This window comes from Ranitomeya imitator, chromosome 5 (genome assembly GCF_032444005.1).
Source record: "Ranitomeya imitator isolate aRanImi1 chromosome 5, aRanImi1.pri, whole genome shotgun sequence".
In the NCBI taxonomy this organism is placed as follows: domain Eukaryota; kingdom Metazoa; phylum Chordata; class Amphibia; order Anura; family Dendrobatidae; genus Ranitomeya; species Ranitomeya imitator.
In genome coordinates this window covers 502367603-502380325 of record NC_091286.1, presented here as the reverse complement: position 1 = coordinate 502380325, position 12723 = coordinate 502367603, and the positions used below count along the sequence as shown (strand labels likewise).

At 44.0% G+C, this 12723-nt stretch overlaps 1 protein-coding gene across 2 annotated transcripts in view; it reads left to right on the top strand.

Annotated features, from left to right (window-relative positions):
* KCNAB1 (potassium voltage-gated channel subfamily A regulatory beta subunit 1) overlaps window positions 1-12723 on the top strand; it is a 553598-nt gene that overhangs the window by 358941 nt on the left and 181934 nt on the right. For both annotated transcript variants that reach the window (XM_069727454.1, XM_069727453.1), the window contains exon 2: window positions 3118-3161. In XM_069727454.1, the coding sequence (XP_069583555.1) occupies window positions 3118-3161 (44 nt within the window). The remainder of the gene's footprint in view (window positions 1-3117; window positions 3162-12723) is intronic.

Genomic DNA, 12723 nt, shown 5'->3' with positions numbered 1-12723 from the left:
TGACCCTGCCGGGGTCTTCGCCTCTTATTGTGCGCAATTTCTGTGTGGCCCTGCTGCTGTATGTGAACTGGCTGCCGGCCCAATCTGTCCCCTCCGGGTCCTGGTTCGACGGGCAACCCGAGTCCTTTTATCGGTTTACCCCCTCTGGGAGTACCGCTGAACTCTGTGTCTGTTGCTGCATCCGACCCTAGTGAAGCTGATATCACCTCACGTTTTTCCGGTTGCTGTATTATATATAATGAATACAGCCACGGATCCGGTATCCGTCTTTGCGCCTGTTCTGGGTAGTGATTAATGCTACCCGGTTCTCACAATGTCCTTTTTCTCTATCCCTCTTCTCCTCAGGCCGGTGATTTAGGCCTGGTAACAGTCACAGGGCTGTTAGAGATTCAACTGTATGACCTTTCACTTTCAGCTCCTTGGCCCAACTGCCATTTCTTCTCTCAGACCAGAATGGATCAAGGGGAGTCTCTGGAGCTCCCCCTTCTGGCCGGAGGTGGTAGTGCAGTCTTGCTATTTTAGTATTTGTACTTACTGTCAGTAACTATTTTTGTGGCAAATACCCCTAGGGGTGCCACAAGTGTTTAGTGAGAACATATGAATTTCTCTGTCAATCTTTCACAAATACCTCATCAAAAATAACATGCCCAGACAGTGACATTGGCATTCTTAGTACTGTATCCTTACTCAGCTACTTAATCTGTCTGGAAGTTACAGCTTGCGGAGCTTAATTTAAAGGCATGGCACCCCGTGTGATGTCACAGTCATCTATTCCCACACAAGTAACATTTCCAACCATTCTGTGCTTGTATTTGAATTCATTTTTTTGACCCATTAGTTTTGTGAACATCATTGCTCACTACGAGTCCAATAAAAGGAACTCTCACCGGAACAAATTTGGCCCATTTGTGTTCTTATGTTATTCCTGCTGCTCTCCAGAGTGTAATGACATGTGGTGTGTGTGTCACCTGAGGAGCCTAGGGGGCGCTTGCAGGGGGTCCAGAACCGAGCGAAGGGAGTGTGAGAGCTAAAGGGCGCAGTGTGCACAGGACCTGACACTAAACGGTCACGTGATCATAAGGGGGTGGAGCTACCACATGTGAGGATCGGGAAGTAGCTGAGAGCGCAGAATACGGGGCACAAAACGTAAGCGTAGTCAAAATGAGAGAGAGGTACCTAGGGATAAGACAGCGAGTAAACTGAGATGAGCCAAGGGGTCAGAGAACAAGGAAGGACAGGGCAGTAAAGAGCAGAACACAGAGGCAGAAGTCAGGGGACGAACCGGGTCATACACAGAAAAGCTAACACGCACAGAGGCACAACAATAACAGATGAGTAACCTGGGTCAGCAATCCCTAGCCGAGTAAACGGATGCATCATCGACACTGAGCCCAGGAACTACCGGCATTAAATAGCCGCCCCAGAACCAAAGAGAGGCGAACTACTTTAACCCTGACCTGACCAGGACAGAGTCACAACCACCCCGTCCTGAGTCATGGCACAGAGTATTTGTTTTTTTTTTAATCCACCATATTGCTACAGATATGGACCTTTTTATTCAGTGTTAATTAAATAAACTAATAATAATAAATTAACAATGCTTCTGTACTCGACTTGAAGATGTTTTACAAATGTGTGCGTATGAGGAAGACAAATAATAGTGTTTAGTCCATGTAAGAAAGTATTTGTAAAATGAAACCTGGCACTCAACTTATATGTGAAAGTAGTTTTTAATTTTCAGCAACAAAACGTTTCGGTCATAAGTCTGACCTTCCTCAGTTACATATAGGAGGAATTGTCTATGGTGAATGTATGCTCATGTGAGCAAAAAGAGGGGGGTTCCCTGTAACAAATGGAGATGTGTGCAGCAGCCGCTGGCGTGTGGCATGACGCGGTGTCCACAAGGACAAGCGGTGGACACCGCTTCATGCCACACGCCAGCGGCTGCTGCACACATCTCCATTTGTTACAGGGAACCCCGCTCTTTTTGCTCACATGAGCATACATTCACCATAGACAATTCCTCCTATATGTAACTGAGGAAGGTCAGACTTATGACCGAAACGTTTTGTTGCTGAAAATTAAAAACTACTTTTACATATAAGTTGAGTGCCAGGTTTCATTTTACAAATATCTGGGTGTTGGAACCTACCTGGGCACCACATCTTATAAGCTGTGCACACGTCTCCCTATTCTACATGTAAGAAAGTAGTCTTACCAAACATAATAATACAGTTCTCCTAAGTATTTACACTGCTGTGGGTGCACTTTATTTTTTTAATAACTGCAAACTAAATGAATGGTTGTTTTCCTTGTATACTCCAAAAATTTATTAATATGCATCTCACAAGGGAAAGCTGGAACAAGACCGATGTTCTGCAGATGCTTCGGTGAAGCCATAATAATGTAGACATTAGAAACAATAGAAGATAAGAAGTTCTGGATTCTGCAGTTATTATTACAGCAAGAAGCACAATCCAATCATCAGATCAAAATATGTTTGAGACAAGCACAACACATTCGATGGAGGAGCTATGCTGGTCTATGGGACGCAAATGTTAGAGGAGGAAATATAAACAAGGCTATTATTTTAATTCTGATGCAATGCGATATAGAAACTGTCAGCACATCAGTATATGCATAGTACTGAGAGTGTCGAGAAAATAAAAATGATTACCGTAGCTATCTGAAACTAGGGGGTGCGAGATCGTAGGCAGCTGTTCTCGTTCCTCTGCTCACATCTGAGTCAAAGGCTCTGTTGCAGGTTCCTTCAGGTTTACAAGGACAGAATAGTGCAACAATGTTGTGTCATATTGTGCGGTAAAATCTAGACCACCTTAACGGAAAATGTTGGGTACCATAATAGTCAATGGGATCTGTTGGACTCCGTTTGTGTCCGTCATACGACAGATCCATCTCTGGGATGAAATCTGTTTTTCAGTTTCTGTAATGGAATAGAAAAATGTAATTTTTATTTCAGATGTGTACAAAACCTTAGTAAAACTTACACACCTGCCAACATTTCAGATGCATTGTGTGAAATGTAGTTAATATTAACAATAAAATCGTTTGAAAGATAATTTCTTATCTGAGGCAATGTTCTTTTATGTCTTCTAGAAATCTTGGGAAATCTGGGCTTCGTGTATCATGCCTTGGACTGGGTAAGTGAATTATTCCAATAGTCATATATATTTGAGTCTTGAATACTGCAGTAAGCTGCAATATTCCTACTGGTTTGGCTCGCATTGATTCAGACCACCATCTTGCTCTGTGCTTGATTCTTCAGATTCCAATTCAGATTTGGTTTCTATCGTGAGAGACTACAGGTAAGTACAGAAAACAAACAACAAAACTTGTTGCAAACAGTTGGGCAATAAATGAAAAAAGTAAAATTCCTCCTGCAATCTAATGAGTATTGGTAAAAAAGGGAAATACAAATTGGCCACCAAACCCTACCTCCCACAATTAGTAGAGTTGAGCAATAAGATTGACAGTACACTGGCCCAGCATCCATTACAATGTGGCAAACTTCCTCAGCTGAAAGTTGAATTCTGGCTTCCAGGGCACCTCGGCATTTACAAGACCTATGTGACACACATCTTGATGTTGTGTAAGATCTAGTGACTAGGCCTTACCTGTTGTGAATTCTGTGGCTGAGTTCACTTCTGTGGTCACAAGTGGTATTGCAGTCTCTGGGCTTCCTCCCTCAGGTGTTTTGGTGAGCTCGTTGGCTGCCTTGCTATTTAGCTCCACCTGAGTCTGTCTTCCTTGCTCCTTGTCAATGTTCCAGTGTTGGATCTGAGCTACTGCATCTTTCCTTGGGCCTGCTGCTCTGCTAGATAAGTGCTTCTAGTTTGTTTTCTGTTTTTTCTGTCCAGCTTGCTATTATCTTTTGCTGGAAGCTCTGAGAAGCAAAGGGGTGCACCGCCGTGCTGTTAGTTCGGCACGGTGGGTCTTTTTGCCCCTTTGCGTGGTTTTCGTTTTAGGGTTTTTTGTAGACTGCATAGTTCTCTTTGCTATCCTCGCTCTGTCTAGAATATCGGGCCTCACTTTGCTGAATCTATTTCATTCCTACGTTTGTCTTTTCATCTTGCTAACAGTCATTATATGTGGGGGGCTGCCTATTCCTTTGGGGTATTTCTCTGAGGTAAGTCAGGCTTGTATTTCTATCTTCAGGCTAGTCAGCTCCTCAGGCAGTGCCGAGTTGCATAGGTAGTGATAGGCGCAATCCACTGCTGCTTATAGTTGTGTGAGGATAGATCAGGTACTGCAGTCTACAGAGATTCCACGTCTCAGAGCTCGTCCTATTGTTTTTGGTTATTGCCAGATCTCTGTATGTGCGCCGATTACTGCACGCTGTGTTGCCTGATTGCCGGCCATAACAGTACAAGGAGCCCCCCAATGATTCCCAATAGAGGGAAAAAAGAAATCCTGACATCATTTTTTTTTCTTAGCTCTGTCTTCAGTCTTTTTTTTCCCCTAGACATTGGAGTGCTTCAGGACACAGCTGTGGACATGGATATTCAGGCTCTGTGCTCCTCAATGGATAATCTCGTTGTAAATGTACAAAAGATTCAAGATACTATTGATCAGAAATCGATGCTAGAACCAAGAATTCCGATTCCTGATTTGTTTTTTGGTGACAGAACTAAGTTCCTGAGCTTCAGAAATAATTGTAAGCTATTTCTGGCCTTGAAACCTCATTCTTCTGGTAATCCTATTCAACAGGTTTTGATTATTATTTCTTTTTTGCGCGGCGACCCACAGGACTGGGCGTTTTCTCTTGCACCAGGAGATTCTGCATTGAGTAATGTTGATGCATTTTTCCAGGCGCTGGGATTGCTTTACGATGAGCCTAATTCAGTGGATCAGGCTGAGAAAAATCTGCTGGCTTTATGCCAGGGTCAGGATGATGTAGAAGTATATTGTCAGAAATTTAGGAAGTGGTCAGTACTCACTCTGTGGAATGAATCTGCACTAGCGGCTTTGTTCAGAAAGGGTCTCTCTGAAGCTCTTAAGGATGTAATGGTGGGATTTCCTATGCCTGCTGGTTTGAATGAGTCTATGTCCTTGGCCATTCAGATCGGTCGTCGCTTGCGCGAGCGTAAATCTGTGCACCATCTGGCGGTATTGTCTGAGAGTAAACCTGAGCCTATGCAGTGCGACAGGACTATGACTAAAGTAGAACGGCAAGAACACAGACGTCTGAACAGACTGTGTTTCTATTGTGGTGATTCTACTCATGCTATTTCTAATTGTCCAAAACGCACTAGGCGGTTCGATAGCTCTGCCGTTATTGGTACTGTACAGTCCAAATTCCTTTTGTCCATTACCTTAATGTGCTCTTTGTCATCGTATTCTGTCATGGCGTTTGTGGATTCAGGCGCTGCCCTGAATCTGATGGATTTGGATTATGCTAAACGTTGTGGATTTTTCTTGGAGCCTTTGCGGTGTCCTATTCCGTTGAGAGGAATTGATGCTACACCTTTGGCCAAGAATAAGCCTCAGTACTGGGCCCAGCTGACCATGTGCATGGCTCCTGCACATCAGGAAGTTATTTGCTTTCTGGTACTGCATAATTTGCATGATGTGGTCGTGTTGGGGTTGCCATGGCTACAAACCCATAATCCAGTATTGGATTGGAACTCTATGTCGGTAACCAGCTGGGGTTGTCAGGGAGTACATGGTGATGTTCCATTTTTGTCTATTTCGTCATCCATTCCTTCTGACATCCCAGAGTTCTTGTCGGACTTTCAGGATGTATTTGAAGAGTCCAAGTCTGATGCCCTACCTCCGCATAGGAATTGTGATTGTGCTATCGATTTGATTCCTGGTAGTAAATTCCCTAAGGGTCGTTTATTTAATTTGTCCGTACCTGAACACACCGCTATGCGCAGTTATATGAAGGAGTCCCTGGAGAAGGGACATATTCGCCCATCGTCGTCACCATTGGGAGCAGGGTTCTTTTTTGTAGCCAAGAAGGATGGTTCGCTAAGACCGTGTATTGATTACCGCCTTCTTAATAAGATCACTGTTAAGTTTCAGTATCCCTTGCCATTGATTTCTGACTTGTTTGCTCGGATTAAGGGGGCTAGTTGGTTTACTAAGATTGATCTTCGTGGTGCGTATAATCTGGTGAGAATCAGGCAGGGAGATGAATGGAAAACGGCATTTAATACGCCCGAGGGTCATTTTGAGTATCTGGTGATGCCGTTCGGACTTGCCAATGCTCCATCTGTTTTTCAGTCTTTTATGCATGACATTTTCCGTGAGTATCTGGATAAATTCTTGATTGTTTACTTGGATGACATTTTGATCTTCTCAGATGATTGGGAGTCTCATGTGAAGCAAGTCAGAATGGTTTTCCAGGTACTGCGTGCTAATTCCTTGTTCGTGAAGGGATCAAAGTGTCTCTTCGGTGTGCAGAAAGTTTCATTTTTGGGGTTCATCTTTTCCCCTTCTACTATTGAGATGGATCCGGTTAAGGTTCAGGCCATCCAGGATTGGACTCAGCCGACATCTCTAAAAAGTCTGCAGAAATTCCTGGGCTTTGCTAATTTTTATCGTCGCTTCATCTGTAATTTTTCTAGCATTGCCAGACCATTGACCGATTTGACCAAGAAGGGTGCTGATTTGGTTAATTGGTCTTCTGCTGCCGTGGAAGCTTTTCAGGAGTTGAAGCGTCGTTTTTGCTGTGCCCCTGTGTTGTGTCAACCTGATGTTTCTCTTCCGTTCCAGGTCGAGGTTGATGCTTCTGAGATTGGTGCAGGGGCGGTTTTGTCACAGAGAGGTTCTGGTTGCTCAGTGTTCAAACCATGTGCTTTCTTTTCCAGGAAATTTTCTGCTGCTGAGCGTAATTATGATGTGGGCAACCGAGAGTTGCTGGCCATGAAGTGGGCATTCGAGGAGTGGCGTCATTGGCTTGAGGGTGCTAAGCATCGCGTGGTGGTTTTGACTGATCATAAGAACCTTACTTATCTTGAGTCTGCCAAGCGCTTGAATCCTAGACAGGCCCGTTGGTCGTTATTTTTTGCTCGTTTTGATTTTGGGATTTCATACCTTCCGGGCTCTAAAAATGTGAAGGCGGATGCTCTGTCTAGGAGTTTTGTGCCCGACTCTCCGGGGTTATCTGAGCCGGCGAGTATCCTCAAGGAAGGAGTCATTGTGTCTGCCATCTCCCCTGATTTGCGGAGAGTGTTGCAGAAATTTCAGGCTAATAAACCTGATCGTTGTCCGGCCGAGAAACTGTTCGTCCCTGATAGGTGGACTAGTAAAGTTATCTCTGAACTTCATTGTTCGGTGCTGGCCGGTCATCCAGGAATCTTTGGTACCAGGGAGTTGGTTGCTAGATCCTTCTGGTGGCCATCTCTGTCACGGGATGTGCGTGCTTTTGTGCAGTCCTGTGGAATTTGTGCTAGGGCTAAGCCCTGCTGTTCACGTGCCAGTGGGTTGCTTTTGCCCTTGCCGGTCCCGAAGAGGCCTTGGACACATATTTCGATGGATTTCATTTCTGACCTTCCCGTTTCTCAAAAAATGTCGGTCATTTGGGTGGTCTGTGATCGCTTTTCTAAAATGGTCCATCTGGTGCCCTTGGTTAAATTGCCTTCCTCCTCTGATTTGGTGCCTTTGTTCTTCCAGCATGTGGTTCGTTTACATGGCATTCCTGAGAATATTGTTTCTGACAGAGGTTCCCAGTTTGTCTCGAGGTTCTGGCGAGCCTTTTGTGGTAGGATGGGCATTGACCTATCTTTCTCCTCGGCCTTCCATCCTCAGACTAATGGCCAGACCGAACGAACCAATCAGACCTTGGAAACATATCTGAGATGTTTTGTTTCCGCTGACCAGGATGATTGGGTGTCATTTTTGCCGTTGGCTGAGTTCGCCCTTAATAATCGGGCCAGCTCGGCTACCTTGGTCTCTCCATTTTTCTGCAATTCTGGGTTCCATCCTCGTTTCTCTTCAGGACAGGTTGAGTCTTCGGACTGTCCTGGTGTGGATTCTGTGGTGGACAGGTTGCAGCAGATCTGGACTCAGGTAGTGGACAGTTTGACCTTGTCCCAGGAGAAGGCTCAGCTTTTCGCTAATCGCAGACGCCGTGTGGGACCCCGACTTCGTGTTGGGGATCTGGTTTGGTTATCTTCTCGTCATATTCCTATGAAGGTTTCCTCTCCTAAATTTAAACCTCGTTTTATTGGTCCGTATAGGATTTCTGAGATTCTCAATCCGGTGTCTTTTCGTCTGACCCTCCCAGACTCCTTTTCCATACATAATGTATTCCATAGGTCGTTGTTGAGGAGATACGTGGCACCTATGGTTCCATCTGTGGAGCCTCCTGCCCCTGTTTTGGTGGAGGGGGAATTGGAGTATATTGTGGAGAAGATTTTGGATTCTCGTGTCTCTAGACGGAAACTCCAGTATCTGGTCAAATGGAAGGGTTATGCTCAGGAAGATAATTCCTGGGTTTTTGCCTCTGATGTCCATGCTCCCGATCTTGTTCGTGCCTTTCATGTGGCTCATCCTGGTCGGCCTGGGGGTTCTGGTGAGGGTTCGGTGACCCCTCCTCAAGGGGGGGGTACTGTTGTGAATTCTGTGGCTGAGTTCACTTCTGTGGTCACAAGTGGTATTGCAGTCTCTGGGCTTCCTCCCTCAGGTGTTTTGGTGAGCTCGTTGGCTGCCTTGCTATTTAGCTCCACCTGAGTCTGTCTTCCTTGCTCCTTGTCAATGTTCCAGTGTTGGATCTGAGCTACTGCATCTTTCCTTGGGCCTGCTGCTCTGCTAGATAAGTGCTTCTAGTTTGTTTTCTGTTTTTTCTGTCCAGCTTGCTATTATCTTTTGCTGGAAGCTCTGAGAAGCAAAGGGGTGCACCGCCGTGCTGTTAGTTCGGCACGGTGGGTCTTTTTGCCCCTTTGCGTGGTTTTCGTTTTAGGGTTTTTTGTAGACTGCATAGTTCTCTTTGCTATCCTCGCTCTGTCTAGAATATCGGGCCTCACTTTGCTGAATCTATTTCATTCCTACGTTTGTCTTTTCATCTTGCTAACAGTCATTATATGTGGGGGGCTGCCTATTCCTTTGGGGTATTTCTCTGAGGTAAGTCAGGCTTGTATTTCTATCTTCAGGCTAGTCAGCTCCTCAGGCAGTGCCGAGTTGCATAGGTAGTGATAGGCGCAATCCACTGCTGCTTATAGTTGTGTGAGGATAGATCAGGTACTGCAGTCTACAGAGATTCCACGTCTCAGAGCTCGTCCTATTGTTTTTGGTTATTGCCAGATCTCTGTATGTGCGCTGATTACTGCACGCTGTGTTGCCTGATTGCCAGCCATAACACTTACCCATTTCATGACATCACAGAGGCCTTGATGCCAGAATTCGAGTGCCAGACGATGAAATTCCTGGACCCTGGACCTGGGAGAACTGATGTGAATTCCAGAAGAAGAGTCTTGCGATTCTCTTGCTCACAGCTAATAATTACCCCAATTTAGATGGTTGACTCTGCAAGGCTTAGTGATTAATCACTGTGGTTCGAGTCTTTACAATTTCTGTGGTCAACAGCTCACAAACTGTCCACCTATGAAATCTCAGGTTTGCCAAATCAAAAGCTGTCTTTCCTTACTCTCAGAGATGGTGCCAACACCATGACATCCAACGGGTCCGTCCTGGTATCTCTTTGATAGCCTACATCAGATTGCCTCAGAAGGTGGGCTTTTTTACAAAGCCAAAGCATGTTGCTCAGAGATGAGACACTGGTGCACCAAATGCAAAGTGTGCAATAATAAATCGTCCCCAGAATATCTGAGTTATTCACTTTTAGACACTATTGAAATATTTATGTCAATTTAGAAACAGAGATACAAAACAATGCTTTTAAATTACATAATAATTCCACCGCCATAAGTAGTCAGACATGAATGCCAAGCAGGTGTTCATAAATATGGTTATATCAAAATATGATCCTTTCCATGACTGATATAACGAGGGAAGAGAATGTTGTCATAGTAACAAATGGGCCACACTCTTAAAAGCTCTACTACAAAATGGTCAGTTTGGTTCATAGCAACCAATCAGATGCCAGCTTTATGTGAAAATGATCAGTTACTACAGAGAGAGATCACATGTATAGAAATAGTGATCCACCAATAAGTGTGAATTGGGATGATTTCATAATGAGCCTAAACAATTGCCCATTGTCATTAATCAGCAGTTGCTTTTGCTGCCCATTCTTTAGACTCGCCAAGGTTTGTTAATAGTTATAGTTGCTTTATTCATAAATTTTTATTCATTTACCAGTTTAGGCCGTATTCACTTTTGTATTCCATGATTTTCCAAGGGGGTTTATGCGTTTTTATGGGGATTCCACTATTTTTGGCAGCAAAGACTAAAATTAAAAAAATAATCTCCTGACAGACTCCCAAGTGATACACTGGTCATGTGTATTGCAATTGTTTTGTCCCTTATGAAGCCTATGAGAAATTAGTGATTCTGGAGAACATTACCTACCAACAGAGGCTGTATGGTCATCCGTGTGTAATGCGTTTGCAATGCGATGATGTGATTTTCTGCCACCCATGTATCTGTATGACATGCGTATGGCTTTACATATCTCACTGCTTTTCCCCATTGAATTGGCTCAATGGGCTGAAATGAGGAAAATGGTTGAGTATTTGTCACAAGATAGACGAATGAGCCGTGTGATGTCCGCTTTTTTCTTGTACCCATAGACTTGCATTCGCGAGTCTCGGACGATAATTGTGTACAATCGCAGCATGCTGCGATTTTACACGCACGACGAATACGGCAGAAAAAAAATATACTGATGTGAGCTGCCCCATAGATTAACATTGGTCCGAGTGCTATGCGATTTTTTTCTCGCAGAGCACTCGTCCGTATTCTACACCAGTGTGACCCCAGCCTTATTTGCTATGTCCAATCACTCATTTACTCATGTTACCTACATCTTAGAAACATCTCCAGAGTACGACCTTTTGTCACTTTTGAAGCTCTTAGTGTCCCTCTTATTCATTCTCGTCTGCATTACTGCAACTCTTCACTGATCAGTCTCCCTCTAACAAACTCTCTCTACTCCAATCTGTCCTGATTGCTGCAGTCATAGTCATATTTATGGATGATGATGGATCATGCAGCATAATGTGAAAACCCCTATTTATTATAATGATGGCTGGAGCATACATGACAAGCATGTTCTGCCTATTGTGTCCCCTATATCCTTAGATTGTAAGCTTGTGAGCAGGACCCTCACTCCTCGTGGAACTTTTGAACTCTGTTTTAGGCCGGCTTCACACTTGCGAGTTTTACGGACGTAAGAGCGCAGAAACTACGTCCGTAAAACTCGCAAAAAATACGGCACAATTATTCTCTATGCCTCTGCTCCTATCTGCCGTATTTTACTGATCAGTATTATACGGCTTTCTACGGCCGTAGAAAATCGCAGCATGCTGCGTTTGTCACCGTACTGCGCAAGAAATACGCCAATGAAAGTCTATGGAAGCGTGAAAAATACGGATTACACACGGACAAGCAGTGTGACTTGCGAGAAATACGCAGCGCTGTTAGAGAGAAAAGCCGGCAATTCAGTGCGGTGTACAGTAAAATCACACTGACAGCTTACAGTAGAATAGGTAGAATAAATGTGGACACATAGAATAGGTATATATATATATATATGTCAGTGAGACACATATATGTATATATATTACTATTTATTCCAGCGCTATACAGCTTGAAAGCCGGTAATTCAATTACCGGCTTTTTCTTTCTCCTTCCTAAAACCCGACATGATTTGAGACATGGTTTACATACAGTAAACCATGTCTTCTCTCCATTTTTTTTGCAGAATCCACACTACTAATGTCAGTAGAGTGTATCTGCAAAATTTGGCCGTTCTAGCTCTTAAAATAAAGGGTTAAATGGCGGAAAAAATTGGCGTGGGCTCCCGCGCAATTTTCTCCGCCAGAGTAGTAAAGCCAGTGACTGAGGGCAGATATTAATAGCCTGGAGAGGGTCCATGGTTATTGGCCCCCCCCTGGCTAAAAACATCTGCCCCCAGCCACCCCAGAAAAGGCACATCTGGAAGATGCGCCTATTCTGGCACTTGGCCACTCTCTTCCCATTCCCGTGTAGCGGTGGGATATGGGGTAATGAAGGGTTAATGCCACCTTGCTATTGTAAGGTGACATTAAGCCAGATTAATAATGGAGAGGCGTCAATTATGACACCTATCCATTATTAATCCAATTGTAGTAAAGGGTTAAATAAAACACAAACACATTATTTAAAATTATTTTAATGAAATAAAAACAATGGTTGTTGGAGTATTTTATTCTACGCCCAATCCAGTCACTGAAGACCCTCGTTCTGTGAAAGAAAAAACATAATAAACCAACAATATACTTACCCTCCGCAGATCTGTAACGTCCAACGATGTAAATCCTTCTGAAGGGGTTAAAACATTTTGCAGCAAGGAGTTCCGCTAATGCAGGCTGCTCCTCGCTGCAAAACCCCGGGGAATGAGGCTAAAAATAGATCAATGAGCTATATTTAGCTTTATTTGCGGTGAGGCGCCCTCTGCTGGATGTTCATAGATCGTGGGAACTTACCTAGAAAGCTCCCAGGCTCCGTATGTAATGTATGTATGTAATATGAAATTGTGGAAAAAGGCATAAAGTGAAAAAAAAATGAGGTCAGTCAACAGCACATTAAAGGGGTTTT